At 37.1% G+C, this 19,184-nt stretch overlaps 1 protein-coding gene across 8 annotated transcripts in view; it reads left to right on the top strand.

The window, feature by feature from the left end:
- Nucleotides 1-19,184, top strand: part of CADPS2 (calcium dependent secretion activator 2) — a 280,917-nt gene that overhangs the window by 123,259 nt on the left and 138,474 nt on the right. For all 8 annotated transcript variants that reach the window (XM_030960018.1, XM_030960017.1, XM_030960022.1 and 5 more), the window contains exon 7: nt 14,605-14,716. In XM_030960018.1, the coding sequence (XP_030815878.1) occupies nt 14,605-14,716 (112 nt within the window). The remainder of the gene's footprint in view (nt 1-14,604; nt 14,717-19,184) is intronic.

Below are 19,184 nucleotides of genomic sequence, written 5' to 3'. Positions count from 1 at the left end.
TTTAGAGACTTAGCTTTTGAGCACAGATAGAGACCTCGTTTGAGGCAATGGGGGAGGATATTAAATTAGACAAGCATGAAATTAGCAAATTACGAGCAAACATTAAGAAGATGGAGGAAGCTGCCTATGTAAAGGGACATGCTTTCTTCCATAGTTTAGTTTTTCTGTTAGAGCCAAATCAGGTTTTTTTGGCAGTAGCAATATTGCTTTTATTGATTGGTGGTGGAGGCAGCCAAGAGGGTTTAGCAGAGTTTAATCAGAAATTACACTGGTGGAAGAGCACTGGTGGGCAAGCACAGCCAGACCTTCTCTTCCCTGATACAGAAAAAACAGCTGTCAGGTGCCTGAGGCTACTGCCTGCATGCTCTGCCTGCTGCTGGAGCTGGCTTTTACTGGTATAATTTTTGGTATTGTCTTTCTGATATGAAGGAGAAGTATCAGTGAGGCTGGAGGAGATCGTAACTTCAGATTTTAAGTAGGATGTGCAGCTAGAAAAGGGGACCAAAACTCTCATACTAAGCATAGAATGAGACAGTGATGAAAAGTGAATGATTACCACCAGCCTGCTATGGGGACTGCTGGCAGGAGATAACTTTCTGTAGTCAGTTTGTCATTTTGAACTGGTAGCTACACTTGTGGAAAGAAAAAAAAACAGTATAAAGAATTATCTATGCCTATTTTTTTCACCTTTGAAACATCTCTATATGCAGCGCAATGCTACTACTCACAACTCAAAGCTTTTACAGTGAAAAGGAGAAAATAAGATACTCAGATGAATGTTTCAAAATGCCACTGGAAGCCAGTGTGATCTTAGAGGAGAGATAAATGGAAACATGAGTCAAGTGCACACTTAATTCACAGTTTATCCACAATTCCAAATGCTGAATATTTTCTCAAGTATTTTTATACATATATATAAGTATTCCTCTAAATCCCTGAGTGCCATTTTAAGAGTAATACAAAAACAAGAAACAACATTCATTCATAAAGGGAAGATGCCTAATTACAGTACCTGGAAGGGGCTTTCAGTTTTCATCAGTAGTAAATATTTTCTGGTTCTTTAATGTGTTTAACTCCTGCTTTCTCTCCTTGAATAATAACTTTGTAAGTTTATGTTTAAGTGCTTCATTTTCTTCTTTAGCAACCTAAATGAAGTACTGCTTGTATGTATCTTACTGAGTAACTAATGGCCATTCTAAAATGCAAATGCATTCTAAATTGCAAATGCAAATGATGTCGTTTTACTGAGCTTATGTCTTGGACAGCTTTACAAGCAGATCAGTTACACAGCTTCAGATGCAAACCCAATAAAATTTTTATAACTGCCTGTGAAATATTTCTTCATTCCTTCCGACTGTTTCCTGCCTTTTAGCCCTGCTGAAAATCCCTCCAACATAGCCTGTGACCTTTTCTACCAGAGATCAGTCAGCAGAGCCCTCAGAGGGCCCTTTTAGTTGTGTGAAGCTTTGCGTAACTTTGTTGTGATGCCACAGGGGGTCATCTGCAGAAATCCAGTGCTAATTTCATTTTTCAAATGTTACTGAAGTTGTCTTGTTTTTAGTCTTGTGGAGTCTGGTATCCAAATTTCTTTCTTATCCTTGATTTTTATTCATTCTGAATATTAAATAATGTGATTCTTCTTGAAAGTGTCATGTGTTAGGCATGTAAAATCATGCCTAAAAATAAAAAAAAAGGGAACATACTGTCATTTAGTACTACACGTGACATTTTCTTGTCACATGCTTATGCAATCAGAAAAGATCATATCTTGATGGTGAGAAAACTTGAATAGAGACAGCATATTTATTCTTCATGTGAACAAAACCAATAAGATGATCATGTTTTACTGCCAGTCATTGTAGAATCTTATTAAAAGGGCTATTATATGTTAGAAGTATGTGAAGAATGCATGATTAAATCTGACTAGAGGGGGAAGGGAACCTCAGTCAGTACTGCACAAATAAAGTAAATGCTGCTCACAAAGTTTTTATGCCATATTCTACCATCATTAATTCCATAAAGTATTTGAAGTATGAGAACTTGTGCATACATTAGCTAAAGATTGCATAGAAAGCCTTCCATAGAGCAGTTAAAAAAATGGAGAAAAATACCTAATTTATAAAATTTCAGACTTTCTTAAATGACATGCTCACTCATAAAAAATAGTACTTTTTTTAATATGATGTTTTGAGAATGTGGCCTAAGATGACATTTCTGAAGGGAGAAAGGATAAACAACATTTATAATGTTAGATAGTCTTGTTCCAAACATCAGGAAGTTTTCTTTCTTCATCTTCATCGTAGTCCCTGCATCTTTATAGTTTTTTATTTTTGATTAAGGGAAACAAGGGGACAGTAACACTTAAAACTGTCACCTAGCTTGTGGTTGACAACACAGATATACAGTGTGTAAAGAAAGAGAAAGCACACCTACTCCTCTTTTCCCACATGCTCCTGCTCTCTGTCTGATACAAGTGCATAAATTAAGTTTGTTTCATTCAGTAATACTTTAATTATACTGTTTGTTTTCTGCAGTCATTCCTCATATTGTTTTCATGTGTAGGAATTCATGTTCCTGCTTTTGCACAAGAGAAAAGGTAAAATGAAGAAGTTTTACTTGCCTCATACTGCTTGGATTCTTAAATAGAAAATGGGAGAATATACATAGGAAGAAAGGTGGGACAGAAACACAAGTTTTGGCTGATCAGAGAGGCAGTAATCAAACTCTTCTGTTGCTGGCAAGCTGACTAATTCTCCTTAGAGTGTTTACAGGGTTTTCTGTTCTTTGTTTGGGTGCTTTCTTTATTGAAATGGGTATATTTGAGCATGGGATTTTTTATGTGGGACTACTAAGACTGCATTTACATAGTACGTGATACAACTGTGCTTAGCTTTCTGTTCATATGCTTCTGTTCATATGCTTCCTCTTGTATCTTCTGAGGATAAATTTTCTTTAGGGTTTAGCTTCTTGATCAGGGTTTTTTACTTTCACCTGTTCTTCTGACTGTTTATTACCTCTCAAAGATTTCTACTTGCAGCTAGGTGCTGCAAAATCCAGTGTTGATCTCACAGATCACCTACAAAGTAGCTCATCCTAATTTTAGCATAGAGAGTTATTTTCTTTAAGTCGTAAATACATTTAAGGCAACATTTACAAAAGCAAGATTATTTGTTAGAGAACATCTGTGTATTTTTAGTAATATCACTTCACAGGCTTAAGTTTGGGAGACATAATTGTGCTGATGTATGCAATGCTGAAAACTTGGTGAAGATGAGATGATCCTTTAATAGTATTTTGGAATTTTAAGGGGAATAGTGGGAATCATGGCAGGAAACAAAGTGTGTCTGCTTTCATAAGCTAGGCTTGACTGAGTTGTGTAAGGGTTGTTATAATTTTCTCTAAAATTCACCTTTATATCTCTAAAGTAAAAATTCCATCGTTGTGTTCATCTTGTCACGTATCAGTATGCGTTTCTTTTTGGAGCAATTCACAGAATACAGTGAAGAAACAATCTTTCAAAAAATTGGGTGCATTGATTAAATACCGTATATGTTTGTTATCCAGCTGTTAAGAGGGGAAAAAAGAAATTAACAGTAGAAAAGTATCTGATGTTTCCTTGGTTCTGCAAAGGAAATTATGGAGAAGAAAAAGAATACACATTTATCCCAGTGCATCTTCTGGATTAATGCTAGAAAGGTTTCACATAAAAGAGTTTCACCAAGTTTCACTTGGGGCCTTGGTTTTGTGATCTGCCATTGATTACTGTTTTATATTGTAGAAGAAATTTTTCCTCTCTCTTATTGCAGAGAAATGTGAATTATATAAGGACATTTAATATTAAAATACATTTGAAACTCCACTGGATAATAACCTGGGCAACCTAATTTTAACTGTTCTTGCTCTGCACAGGGTTTGAACTAGGTGACCTCCAGAGGTTCCTTTCAGCCTAAATTCTATGGTGATTCTATGATTAACTCCCAAAATAGTCTAAGTCTGTTCTGTTGGAGGGATTTGTGAAAGCCACTTTTGTTAGAAGGGAATATTCCGTTTTCAGATAAAGAAGCATAGCATGGAAGAAATTGGGATGAAAGGAGATAATTAAGGTTGGTTGTATTCTCTGCTCTATCTGGATAGTTAACTATAAACATAATTCTTATGTCACCAAGGCATATATTAGGGTATATAATATATATACCCTATATATAACATATAGCATATAGAGAGAGTATTAACCCTTCCCATCCAGAGGCACTGCCAGAAAGAACAGTTATTTATCTTTCTTCTTTTAAAATGTAGTATTATGTTACATATCTCTTGCAAGACTGATACCAGTTTTATTTCACAGTGCATTTTGGAAGTCTTTGGGTTTGAAGATGCATGTCCCACCCATGCCTTTCACTATAACAATCAGAGCTTGGAGGAAGACTGTTTACACACTGCTTAATGCACAAGTTGTATCTGTTTCCATTCTCATTCCCACCTGACCAACAACAAATGCAACTAATATCTTGCAGACAGGTATAAGCTTTCTATAACATCGTGCTAAAGCAAATGCAGATGTGTGATCCTGCTTAAACCTGGAAGGTCTTTGGCTATAAATAGCATGGTGAAGCCAAAGCTAATTAAATCTTGCTTATAAGCAAAATGGTTTTGATCAGGATAAGCCTTATTCTAATATATCTACTTCGTCTCTGGCTGGGTCAAGCTGAAGGCAAGGGCAGCCTGTAAAGTATCTCCTAGAGGGATGTGGTCTGTCAAAGAAATAGGTGTGGGATAAGGATTACCTCAAATTTTACCTCCCTTCCCCTCCTGGAATACTTCAGTAGAGTGAATTTGAAATTTGTGTTTCAGAGTGGTCTGCACCTGTCTTATCTTGGAAAAGTTCAGTTGTTGTTTGTGGGCAATAGTTGACATGAAAACAATTCCTTTGGATTCTTCTTAAATTTTGGTATGACCTGAATGTCCGATTTTACATTTTAAAAATATCCTATTCTTTTACCTTGATTTGGAGAGACCTTTCAAAAATTTGCTTATATGTCTTGTAAGTATGACACAGGTACATTCAAATTAATTAGAAAATATTTTATTAGATCTAGAGTTTTAATTGGAACACATCTTACAGCCTAGTTTAGTTTAGGGTTTTTGTTTTGGGTAAAGAGAAATCTTGAGAAAAAGGATTTGAAACAAAGAAGTTTCTGCTTTTGGATCCTGTTCAGGCTAAGAATACTTTATACATCTCACATACTCATGACATTCGGAAAACTGTTTTTCACCCCACAATGGGCAGACTCTTCTTTGCTGTCACTGTGTTAGTATGTGCATTGATCCTCAGAGGTGTTGAGACGTCCAGTACCTCTGGAATACAGAATAGCCCACTGAACAGATGAAGAAAATATATTTATAGATCCTGAAATTTCTTAATAAATACATAATTTAAGGTGTGAGTCTACAGGTTAATGTGCCTATTTGAAAGCAATACCAGTGGATTGAGAGTAGGAGGACAGCAAAAACAAAGGCAGGGTAGTGTGGACAGCTGATAAGAGCAGTATGAGTCAGAAAGAGCAATAAAAGGGGTTTCACAATAAAACACACTAATTGGTCTCATGCCAGCTGGAATACTGACATTTTCTGATTTTATTCCTGGCTCCTTCCTGGTAGACTCTGCAGGCCCAGGTAGGTCAGCCTAGTTTGGTGATTTATTTTCCTACATCTTTAGACTGACATGACAGCATCTACCTGCTTCATCAAAGTACTGTGAGTTTATCAATGTTTGACAAGATTTTGAAGGTTTAAAGTGTCACAGAAATAAAAAGTAACATGAAGTAAATAAGAGTTGCAACTTTTAACAGTATTGTGATGGATTCATAATTATCTCTTTCAAGGAAAAAGTGAAATAAATATGCATATAGAAATTTCGAGAGCATAAATCACCACGCCTTGCCCTTTTGCCCATCATCAGTCTCTAGGTGGGTTTGAGCCTTGGTGGGAAACAGGAGGTAATGCCTCTCATGCATTGTTCACTCAATATGTACCAGTGCTTGCCAGTGCCTGGCAGTGTCAGTCTAGGTACATACCCATGAAAATTTCCACCCTGGCTTGTGTCTTGGTTATCTGTATTGAAAGTGAGATGGGAAAGCAAGACTAATAATTTATTCATACTGTTTTATGTTTGTAATGACAATACTTGTCATAATAGCATTCTGTACTGTTAGAGTGCACTTTTCTTCTTTTCAGTGTAGGAAGCCTAAATGAGTGTTTTTACTTGTGTGCTTATTATGCACGGGACCCCTATTCTGGTTTGCTTTTCTGCTTTCTATTAGATACTTTTTTGTTTGAAAAAAAACTAGACTCAGTTTTCTTGTGATTTTTACAAGTAATTTTTTCATATATTAATAATTATTTATGCTTAAAAATAAATACATGATTGTGCATAGATCATTATTAGCTCTCAGATAAACAGTAATTTTGAGGTCTCTTAATTCTTTTATTTAAAACAGTTGTTATTTTACCAAAAGCAGATCCTGAAAAAAAATCTGCATACTGACAGATTATTCTTTTTTTCCTTTCATATTAGTCTAGTTGTATAAAGGAGCATTACAGTATAGCATATCCATCAAAACACTGTATCCTTACTGTTGCTGAAATTACGTTTTGGAGCTTTCTGTTCCTTGGAAAAAAAGTTCCAGGAAGGGATTCCCAGTGTTTTGAAACAATCACCCTAAAAGCCTTTAATTTTGCTGCTGAATCCACAGAAAAAGAAAAAGTTACCCAAACATTTACTTTTTTTTGAGTGACTACACTAGACAGTAGCTCAGCAATGCATTGACAAGTTAAGCAATGGGCTGCTTGGTGTGTGCAGTTGCAGGTGCTGGACACAGATTTTCTGGAAGGAAAGTGCTGAAGAGATGGTTTGTTAGTCTGCATTTCAAACTATTAGTATGCAGGGTCAAAGTTCCCATATAGACAGAAATAAATGATAAAGGGTAAAAGACAGGAGTGTAGACTCAGCTTAGGTGGAATCAAAGGTGACATTTAAAAGTAATTGTGTGACTTTCCATGCTTATACCAGGACTTCCCTTTTCACAGTACTTTCCCTTTCTCCTGTCATTCACCTCTGTAGAGCAATTTATTTTTCTCCTATCTACATTTTGTAGCTTTAGGAACACTTTGATTGGAACCTCAGGGTTAAAACCATTGCCATTGTCATTCTCCTTCAATAGCTGACAGTCCACAAGATAGTAGCTAAATAGAGAAAGCATTTATGCAGAGTATCAGTGTTTCTTCAATAGGGATTGTAAAACAATGAATCTGTAGTTCTCCTCAAGATTTGTGCTTAAAATAGTGGAATCTTAGTAACACAGGGAAGAACAGAGTCACAGAAGATTAGGTGAGATAGTAATGAAAGGCCAGACGCGTGGCTACCTCATGGTTCAGTTGCCTGAGTGTGGAACTTGTCTGTGCTTCTACTGTGAAAAGTTTTTATTATTTGTTTCAAACTTTCTTTATGCCTTGATTTCAGCTGCAGTTTAATGTGCTTGTTCTGAGTGAGCAAATTATGCTCCTTGTTGTTCCATTAAAAAAAATGAGTAATTTTGAAATAGAGAAACAAAAAATATTTTCCAGGGAAAGCGTTTACAATGTAAATCCCATTCTAAGCATTATAGAAATACAAGCTCTTTCCCTTGAGGTTCCAAGCATTAATTCCAGATCTCACTATGTACTGGAGAAGGCATACCTAAATAACTAAATAACTAAATAAATAAAAATAGTGGTTGTAGTGTTGCATATAAGGAATGGTCTTTTCCCTGCTGAATTCTTAGTGGTGCACAATAAATTTCTGTTGCATGTGCAGCACCTTTCAATATCCTTTTTCAAAGGGAGAAGCTTCAGTGTTCATATTATTTTGTATGGTAGTCATAACAAAAAAATAAACATGCTTTTGGGCTGTGTGAGACAGCTGTTAGAGTTAAATCTATGATTTCTAGTGTAGCATCCTGGTGTCAATCATTAACAAATGGATGAGTAATTTTGTGCTCAGAAGAGAAAATTAAATGCTTGTGATATTTTTCCAAGTATCAGCGGGGAAGAACAAGTAGCAATTAGCACCAGCTAATACTCTCTTTAGGAGTCTCAGTAAAAACACCAAAATCAGATAAGTATGGATTTAACTCTATTTTTATTTGTGTGAGTGGAGCCTACTTGTCAAATTATAGATTTATTGCCGCATTGCTGTGGAGTGACTTGCGCTGCTGGTACAGCGCCTGGCTTGTGGTCTCACATTTTCTCTTTCTCTGTCTGTGCAGTTGGACATAGTAATATGCATCACTTCATAAATTCCACACTCACACAATCCTTCACTAACAACAGAGGGTTTTTCAGACCTGCATTTAAAGTGCTTCAATGTGTCAGTGTACTTGGATGTGTCAGGGGGTGCTGAGCCTCCTCTGTACTTTAGTTTCCTGGTATTTCGTACAACTTGCACTGAGAGTGTGATTTCTAACCTGAGGGTTAAGATACCTGGTTTTATACAGTTAAAGTTTGTTTTTAAACAAAGTAGAAATAGCAAAGTTTGTATAGGTTCTTGACATGGTTGAAACACAAAGGTATTGCAGAGACCTCAGCATACTATTTTCAGTCCAGCTCCAAGACGTGCAAAGATGAAGGGCTGGTAAATCTCTTACTCCTGTGGAGCAGTAAGATGCTTAACAAAATGGCTTGGGTGGGTCTTCCTGCTCATTCCAGCTCTGTCCACATCCCTGTTTGGATAGCAAATAAGAAAACTCTTTGATAGGCCTCTTAAGGTAATTTAATTAATAGTCAAGAAACACGTTTGAGGTTATGTAGAAGACTTAAACCCAAAATCAAACCCAGAAAGATGCAAAAGATGGCACCAAGGAGACTAATACACTCTGATACTGATTTTAAAAATGAAATTTCCATATTGCTGAGGACAAAAAATGGTGTAAAAATTCTGTAGGGTTGGTATTTTATCAGAAATGAAGAATTCCAATAAATAGGGCTAAAATGAAATTTCTAGATCTTTGCTTAGAATAATAAATTTTATTACATTCACGTCCATGATCTCATAAAAAAAGTTTTGACTAACAGAGACCATGAGTTTAAATGGAAAACCTGAGAGAGAAATTTGCTGCTGTTTCCAGTGTATGAAATGCATTCCAAACTGAAGTAGAAGAATAAATTCCCTTAGAGGGGTTTCTGTGACACAGTGATAAATCTTCAGCTGAAATAAACATTCGCCTTCTTGCTGGCAGTAGGTACTTTTGCAGTGAAGGGAAGTAAACTTTGGCAATATATTTTGTCTCTAATTATTATATCAACCCACGTACCTCTGACAGCAGCAGAGAAATATGGTGAAAAGACTGTGTCTTATGGTTAAAGATGAACAAACATCAAATCACTGCAGTTTCTATAGTAAGGAGAATGAGTAGGTAAAAGAAGAAAAATTATTTAAACAGAGGAAAATTATGTGGTGAAATGAGAGCCTAAAGAGGCAGAATTAGGGGCTTTTTTTAGACTTAAAGTTAGTCATCTTAGAGGTATCCAATATGCTACATGGGCTGCAGCTAAAAGTGCTGTGAGCTCACTACAGCAGTTAGTGTTGAAATTATTGTTACTTTCAACAGTTTATCTAGAAAAATTTAAACAAACAAAAAAACAACCATACTATAATGGTAGTTATTTAATATAAATATTGCATGAGATACATACTTGTTTTATCTAAAATTTTGCACTTCCCATCTGAACACTTTCAGCACCAAAATTGTTCACATTATTGGACCAGTACTCAAAAATCAATGGCTCCTCCAAAGGTGTGGAGGTGGTTGGTTGTTTTTTTTTTCCATCATTTGCATACATTTGCTAGTTAAAGCATATGCTGCTACAAACACGAAGCATTGCATTTTTCTTTGTAGTTAAGGTTTGCTAAAGGTGCACTGTTTGCAAATAACAATTTTATAAGATAGATGAATTAATTTCCTTGATCTTTCATCCTTTCTTCCATCCTTCCTTCAGGAGCTCCATAGCAGAGCAAGCTGTAAGTAAATTACCTGCAATATACTTTGACTCAAACAAGATCAAAATGGCACAAAGGAATTGCTTCTCTTTTCACAGAAAGCCAGGTTTCAACCTACAGGTTCACTGTATGAAAAGTAAAAGTCAGCTGTAAGATTTATTTTCATGCAGAAAACATTTCAGTTATTGATGTTGAAAGTTAAAATATAAAGAAAATCAGCTTTTTTTTAATTTGGCATTCAGATTCTGGAGACCACATTGTTAGTTCCTATTTAAAACAGAAAGTAGTTCAGTTAAACAATTTAAAAATTTTTTGTCTTGCGAATAATGTGAACAGTCTTTTGTATGGTGGTTGACTTCAATGTCTGTGGTTCAGAAAAAAAAATATTTTCTGGGAAGTACTGTATTTTCTTCAGGAAAAATATCAGGTGCAAACCCAAACTTGGTATTGATTTGTCTGACCTATACATAGCAGCTTAGCTTTTAAATTTAAAGGAGATGTTCTCTCCCAGGAGATTAAGAAATGCAAGAACCAGAAATATTAATGCTTTAATAGGTGTCAAAAAATGCATTTTACAGGCAACAAATTTGTTTTGGAAGAAAAGAATTAAATTTTTGAGAAACGAAGTGGATGTAATTATACTAGCACCTAAAATCTAATAGGTGAAACAAGAAATCACAGTAATAGTGATCAAGATTTTCATCATTATAATTACTATTCAGGTATTGATTTCATTAATTATTAGGTATTCTCCTGACCTATTTTCACCATTAAACTCACCAGCTCCTTGAACAGATATATAGATCTAGAATAAAAATCCAAAATTATGGAGAAAATTGATGGAATATTACAGTGGAAATAACAAGTAATTCAGTAAAATCTTATTTATTGTCTAGGAATACTGTATTTACAATCTTGGCACTATAGGGAAGATTGATGCAATTTAATTACACAGTTCTGAGTCACAGCTGGTGATAGGACAGTACCTTATTCAAAGTTATTGTTTGCATGTATGTTGTAATGAATTTTAAATTGATCTGTATGCTGAAAATCTGTTATCATTTTTTATGCTCTAAGATATAGAAGCTGAAAGTGTGGTATCCATTTAAATAGAATTCGGTTAAAATGAAGTGTTATTCATAAACAGGAAGAGTAAACAAATTGTTGATTTGTTGACTGGAGTCTGGCCAGCTGTCATAAAAGAAATAGCCCGGGGAGAAAATAAAGTTGAAATCTGACAGATTTTGAACACCTATATAATTTCAGAACAGTAAAGAGTATTTCAAAATAGGCTAGCTTACATACACCTGCATGCTTTACTCAGTCTTTCCTTTATTTTGATTCATCCTTAATAAATACTGAGTTCCTGGTATCTTGTTATATTCATGGCACAATCTTTACAGATCAGAATTTTATTTCTAACAGAACTGGAGTTTATTGGGAGATATTGACAGTGCAAACTACAACCAGAAAGGCCATTCTTATTGCTACACCTCATTTCATACCGACAAAACAAAAGAAATGCAAAAAAAATTTTTATTAACATAAACATTCATACAAATTAGATTACAAGTTGGAGTTTGGATTAGGCTGTCTTTTCTGACTTCTGCTTCAGTTGTAGCCTGATGCATAATAACATAATAATGTGCTTTTAAATGTACAGCATATAGATGAACTCTATCTAGATAAAGTCATTTTGCATGGAGTATTGGGTCTCTTATGTTCTTTCTTGGAAGGAGAAAACTAAAATCAACATGATACTACTCTTTTGGCTGCTGATTTCAAATTGTATGAACTCATACCTCTGCAAAAACATGAAGCTTCAAAGAAACAAGACTTATGTTCTAGTAATTCACAAGGAACAAAAGGATGATCTATGTGTACTTTACTGTTATATTGGCAACTGATGGGAACATCAGGTGCCCACAAAGTAAGTGTGTTAGTAAGGGATGCAATCTTGGATTTGCCTTTTCTAACTGAACATGATTTCTCATGATCTCTTTCATGAGGCATGATGTTAAGACCTAGTCAGTAAATTCTGTGATCATCAGCTCTGACAGAATAAACAAATGTTCCTGAGAAGCTATGGGAGTCAGCTGAAGTCCTGATCATCCAGGAGCATGCAGATCAGTGCATGGAATATTTCTACCATGAACATTAAGCCTTAGGAATTGATTCAGATCATTCTTTTTCAGCCCAAGATTTTCACTTACTGCTGCAGATGGAATAAGGGATGAAAGATGTCAGTCAAGGCTGGTGATCAGATTCAATGTTAAAGGTGATTTCTGATACTACATAAGTGCCAACAACATGTGGATGACCCCACGTTACTCCCATTCTCATCAGTCTCTACCTGTGCCTCTAAATTGGAGAAGGAACTCTCTTAGCTCCCTGGGCAAGGCTCATGTGTGTCCCATCCTTTGGGGCTGTGTCCTGCAGAGATAGAGCCTGGGTCTCCAAAGAAAGCTGCACCACTTTCCAGGAAGTTCTTTGAACTTGATGCTAGTGTGCTCAGACCCCAGCAGATGCTGAAGCACACACTGCGGCTCAACTTGCAGCAACTGAGTTGCTGCAGGTGGTGTCATTGAGTGGGTGGGTCTGTTCCCTTCAGTCAGCGTGACTTCTCTTCTCTTCTCTTCTCTTCTCTTCTCTTCTCTTCTCTTCTCTTCTCTTCTCTTCTCTTCTCTTCTCTTCTCTTCTCTTCTCTTCTCTTCTCTTCTCTTCTCTTCTCTTCTCTTCTCTTCTCTGAATTGATGCTGGCACTAGACTTTTGTAGAGAGGGTTTGGGTTTGTTTTGTTATTTTAATGGGAGTCTCTCTTGGGTTTTTTGTGTGGTGCTGTCCAATATGGCATGCACAGTTTAATGCCTCTGGAAGCTCAGGGACAAACAAACCTGACAGCTGAGAGAGAAGGTGCAGCTATCAAAGTGCACCTTTAGATTGCGTTTCCAAATTGAAGGCAGCATGCTTCCTGAATACTGGGATCTAGAGGCTAAACTAAAAATACAACTATCTCATCTTTTCTAAAGGTACTTTCTCCTTGGAAATTTCATTTCTGTATTTTGACAAAAACTACCCCTGGCACCACCACTGGGAGAAGCAGTAGTGCTAGGCATTGTCTTATTCTGAATTTGCAGCATCTATCATCAGATCATAAACAGGTTTTCTCTCACTCAGGAAGGTAATTTGTCAGAGTTCCTATTTCTATTACCACTTTGCTGAGGCTAAAGCTATGCACACCACAGACAGATTAAGCATCTATCTAACAGAGAGAATTTAGAGCAAGATTCGATTAATTTGTGGTGAACCTCCCTTTCAGAGTCAGGCATGTTCAGCCACCTGTAGGATTGGTTTATACAGAACTGCTGCTTCCTTAAAGCTTTTTGATTTTGATTGCATATTACTTTCTAGACTTGGTCTTGAAGTCTGTAACTCATGCTAATTAAAGGATTTTCTTTTGCCTAATAGATCCCTTTGCTGGAAAATTGCTATTCTATGTTCACATTGCAGTACTGGAGAGATTGTGTATTCTTGAATGTATATGAAAATTGTTGCTTTTCCTAAATGATGGCCTAAGATTTTGGCTTGTGTAATATATCCTTTTATAGAGCATAATCTTAAGGTCGCCATTTTCTTTATTTTATTAGTTTCTGATAATTGTAACATCTCACACAGTGGACAAAATCAGGAGAAACTGGAGCTGCGCTTACTTTTTGCATTTTGTTTGTACCTACTAGCATAATCACAGTCGGTTTAATCAGTTAATGCAATGAGCTCCATGTGGTTTTCCAGGATAATGCAATAGATCATTGAAGGAAATTGCAACCTAATTTGTATAACTTTTGTTTTTTGTACCACTGACACACAGGGAGGAGGTGGGGAAGGCTGGCAAACCAAGTGTCTTAACTGAGATAAGAGATTAATGACTAGAAGTCTGTCTGCCTAATTAAGGTTCTCTAAAAGCACAGAGCCTTGTGGCAGTAATTATTTTGCAGAGCTATAGGCACTCTGATAATATTTTTTCCTGTTATTTGCATTTGTGTTTATGTTTTTCCTACATTCTAAGTTGTAAAATATAGAATATAAAATATAAGATTTTCTGTGCCTAAGTCTCCTAATTTATTCATGCTGTGGTTGCCTGAAGTGAATTGCGACATGGTTCTTTGCTAAATTAATTTGACTGGTGGGCAGAAGATAGTGAATATGTTTCATAGAAAATAGATCTCTCTTTATATGCCTTCTTTCTTGGTTCTTTTTTTCTCTATGAAGATATAATTTCTGTTCTTTGAGTTTTGCCATTAATAATTTTTGGATTGATATTTTATGACAAAAGTCATACAGAAAAGCCCTGATTTGTTTTATCTCAGAGAAAAGCCATTTTTCCTATGTAGATATTTGATCTTGGATGTTCAAAAATGTACCTCCCTTTTCTTTCCCACCCTCCTCCTCCTAAAGCTTGAAAATTAAGTTCCAAGATTGCATTGATAAATATTCTACAAAAAGATTAAAAGTCCTATTACTCTCAGGCCTGTACTCAGCCCCAGTTAAATTTTGTTGTTTTTTTTGTTGCAGATGGGGAACCCAAGGGGATTTCACCACTACTCACCCTCGGCCTGTTGTCAAAGTAAAACTCTTTACAGAAAGCACCGGGGTGCTGGCACTTGAAGATAAAGAACTGGGAAGAGTGAGTATTATGTGCAGAGAAGAGAAATATGTGAGAAATTATGGGTAGAAGTGTGAATATTGATAAAATGTGCCACAAAATGGTATATGGCCTTCATTACCAGCCTGTTCTGCTGTGGCTCTATCAAACAGTGTTTTTTTATATAAGGGTGGCTTTTACCAGTGTTCAAAACGTGGTAGGTTGACTTTAATTACATTTCAGAAACTTACATCCGGCATCCACGGTGGTTCTCTTTGTCTTATTTAAAGCATTAATTTCTACGTAACATATCAATACTTTTAACAATTCAAATTAGAAGTGAAAGGGAGAGAGGTAAGACTTGGCATTAAACAAATGTAGCAAACAATGGGGATAAGGAAAGGGAGGACTTAAGTGGTAGAAGGATGGAGCAGAATGGGAGAGGAGTGTGGGATAATATGTGAGAGTAAAGTAAGAGCTTATTCTTGTGCTTCATGAGCTTTTCCTCTGTTTCTGTGTTTCCCTATCTTGGCAGGATAATCTGATATTGGCTCAGTTAGTCAGAGGACAGTGCTAATAATGCCAAGGTCGTGGGTTCAATCACCATATGGGCCATCCACTTAATAGCTGGCTTCAGTCATCCTTCTGGGTCCCTTCCAACTCAGACTGTTCTGCAAATTCTGTAAATTTATCCTTCTTAAGCCAAAATCAAGAGCTAGAGAGTGCAATGTATCATAGAAAGAAGACGGTAGGGTGAATGAGGCATAGAGGCTCTGCAAATCTCCCCCTCTTCTCCTGTTGAAATTTTCCCCTCTGACATGTAGCATGGAAGATAGCTCACATTTTAATGCTTAGTTCTACAGAGACCTGGCTGTTTCTCATTGAATCAAGCAAGCTCTTTGGAAGGAGCAGGGCTCTTCTGCACTTTGTGTCCTCTGAGCACAGGTGGTTACACTCAGACACGTTGTCTCATGCATTGTGTCACTTGTTAAGGCCAGGACTGTATCTTCAGGATTACTTCTTGCCTCATCTCATATCCTTCTAAGGGGCTTCCAAGGTCACTTGGTCAAGGTGTAGGTGGGATCTGCATGGGGAAGATTCCCACAGAGGTAACGCCCTGGCAAGAGCCAGTCAGGCAGTGTGACAGGCACAGAGGTGCCGCAGTGTGCAACTGAGCAAACCAGAGTCACCAATATCTGGATTCAGAACAATAAAAGAGTCACTGAAAGGGTGAAATTGCATGGTGTTACTAACCACAGAGAAGTTTTGTCTCTGTCCCTCCTTGCACAGTCCTTTCAAAGAAGCAGAAGGAAAGTCATGTGCCAAGGTGAAGGACAGTGGAGGAGGGACTATGTGGCCATTGTGAGCAGAAGCCAGCATACTCATTGCCAAGGAGTCAGAGAAGAAAAGAAGCATTATCAATAAAAAGAGGCAAAAAGTATCACAGGTTTTAGCAAGATCCTCTGTTTCTGCAACCTCAAATAGCCAAAGTTCAGATACCAGCCTTGGTCTGCTTTCTTATGCTGCAGCTTGTCTAAGTTTCTAGGACAGGAAGTTAAAAAGATTTAAAATTTAATTTTAAAGAATAAATACATTTTAAATGTAAAATATTGAATATAGCTTTTTCCTTACTTGTGTCCTGTGGCCACACAGGATTGGTTTGTAGGTTTTTTACTCTTTTTACCCTGCACATTCCTGTTTGCCTTCTGACACATCTGTGTTTGTCAGCTGGTCCAAACAGTTTAAAGTGTCTTGGTTGGGAGGGGTGAGGGGAAAGAGAAAAAAACCAGGTAATTGAGAGGGGATAGTGACCTCAGTGCCCTGTTGTTGGAGTCTGACCCAGCTTTCCCAGAGCCAAAACAAGATCTCTAGAAGATGAGGTAAGGAATAGCAATCTTCTGTTTCTGATTCTCACTTTCCTGGTATTCTCTGGGAGAGTGTCTGCTTGCTTTTATCAGATGCCCTGAGATTTGGCACTTTGTACCAGAATAAGCCTATTAAAATAATTTCTTTTTTGCTGTTCCCCTGTGAAAAAGTATAAAGGCCATCACCTTTTTTCCCCTTGCATTAAAGCTTGTGCTGAGATTGGGAATAGCAAACAGGAGTCTCCAAGACATGCCTGGATACTGCTTTTCCATTGTATAATACACTCCTGATTTACCAAAAATATCCACAGCCTTGCCAAAGAATACCTTCTGAGAAAGGTAAGTCAGTAAAAGATAAACCTCCCACAATGACCCTATGTACATGCACATGGTCCTTAGCAGTGAAAAAGAACACAAAAAGGGCATGTTGGCTGTGCAGTAGTCCGTTTGGGTGTCTGTCTTTCTGCACCTCCCAGGTCTGCTAAAACCTGTGGTTGCTGACAGACGACTTGCAGCTCATGGGATTAGATCCTTAATTCAGGAGAAAAATACAAAATATTTTACAAAATAATTTGCAGTACTGTGTACTCTTGTGGTACACGCTTTAGCTTTCAAGCTCTTCTTTTGTTGGTGATGTCTTTGTTTTCAGGTCTGAGAGATTTAAATTCAGGTGTCATTTGAAAATATGTGGGATCCTACTGGATAAGCTTAATTTTTATAAAGTTTGGCAACTTTATGCATGGTCATTATAATGCAGTGACTTGCAGGAGTCAATCTGATTCAACTAGGTTTCTTATCCTTGGAAAAGGTCTGAAGATCCTTCCTACTGGTATTTTTCCTGTACTTAATAATTCAACTCAAACCTACCCCTTCTGAGGTAGGCTTACTGTGGACATTAATTTTCATCTGTCAAATACTTTCTTAAAAGTGTGTGTCTTGACCTGATACCACTTTTCTACATTACTGAAGCTTGCATTTCCAATACCTTGCAGTTATCCTGAAGGTTTTGTTCTGTTTAATCTATAATTAGAAATAGAAAGGCAGCATCAAGTTACATGATTTGAATTTTGAACTTCCATCACATACCAAAAGGTTTCTTCTGCCACCAAGGGGTCAGTTTTTTAGGAAAAGAGATCTAAGGTATGAAATATGGATCCAGCAAAGGTGTCCCCAGTGCTCTAGAGGAGAAGGTATTTCCATTGAACCCATCAGTGGATGGTGATGTCTCTAACTTATGGACTTAAGATGTAGACCCTGATATCAGCAGGCCCCTCATTTGTGGAGAAGACGCTGCTTATTTCCAGAAGTAATTAGCTCACTGGGGAGCAGAGGAGATGCAGGCCAGTGCTTTCAGTAGGGAGGACAGATCATACTCGCAGCTTTTTATACTCCATATTTGAAAACTCATGCTGGGGCCTCACAACCTCTGCTGTGGAAGCCACCAGGGCAGCACCAAGTGAAAGAAGGGCTGATGTCTGTACTTAACATCTTTTCCCTTGAAAGCATTTAAGACGTGGTTAACTGAAATGAAGTAATACTTGCTATGTCCCTTGTCTGATATGGCTGTTTTCTTCCAAAAATACCAATAAATCCAGTTGAGAATCCCAAGAGAATTGCTTGCTGCAGGATATTCTTCTGGTTTCCCACTGACCACTTTCAAACAAAAATAAATCTTAGTAGTTATTCTCTGTTCTACACAAACTGGAGAACAGTTGTACAAATTCCGTTTTTCACTGAAATTAAAAACAGAGATGTGTGCTGCACAAAAGGGGAAAGGATGTTCCTTGGATTTGGGTTCTGCAGAACATGAGCTTTTGGAGTGGTGTGTGTCTGTTTGTGCAGACCTTTACATACAGTGCATTGAACCCCTGACTAACTTCTAGAAAGGGAAGCGGGCTGCATCTTTGAAGCTAAACTTATTCTAATGAGGAAATGAAAAGAACTTACTTTACTCAAAGATCTTTGAAATTTGTGGTACAGATTTTATGTGACTGATACTGATCCGGCCACTTGAATAATTTTTGTATGTGCATGCAGAAGGCAGAATTGATGTTTCATTTGTACGTGCAACAGCTGAGAAAGTGTGAAGAAGCCTTCAGATTTTGGTGTAACTACTTCTAAAAAAAATCAGCCTGGTGGTTTCTGAAACACAGGGATCTGACACCACTTTTGCTTGTTCAGTACTTTGTGTATAAAGATGTTCAGACCTAGTAAGTAATTCAAAGTGACAGCCCTTGTGCGTGCTTAGCACACATGTGGATACAATGTGAGAGCAGCAGGTGGTGTTTGATCTCTGGTACTTTTTGAATATAAGAATATTTCAGCCTTGTTGCTCTGACTATTCAATTAAAAGAGAACTATTGTCTCACAGCCTGTGTGTCACAGTCAGCTGCAACCAGCAATAATTAGCTGTGCAGCTATGCTTTTTGGTTTTTTTTTTTCTTTTAGTGCTGTTATTCTGTGTTTGATTTAAAATTATAACATAGCAGTACTGGCTAGGTACCTATACTCACAGGATTGATGGGTTTCTGAATGTCGACTGCACTGGGCAGTTGTTGTTTATCTTCTGTGCCACATTCAAAGAGCCCCTGAGCAGAGACAGTTTCATTCTGTGACCGTTAATTTAAAATCTGCCATCCTGGGGA

This window comes from Camarhynchus parvulus, chromosome 1A (assembly GCF_901933205.1).
Source record: "Camarhynchus parvulus chromosome 1A, STF_HiC, whole genome shotgun sequence".
Lineage (NCBI taxonomy): Eukaryota > Metazoa > Chordata > Aves > Passeriformes > Thraupidae > Camarhynchus > Camarhynchus parvulus.
The sequence above is the reverse complement of the archived record's forward strand: the minus strand, read 5'-3'. Positions and strand labels throughout refer to the sequence as shown.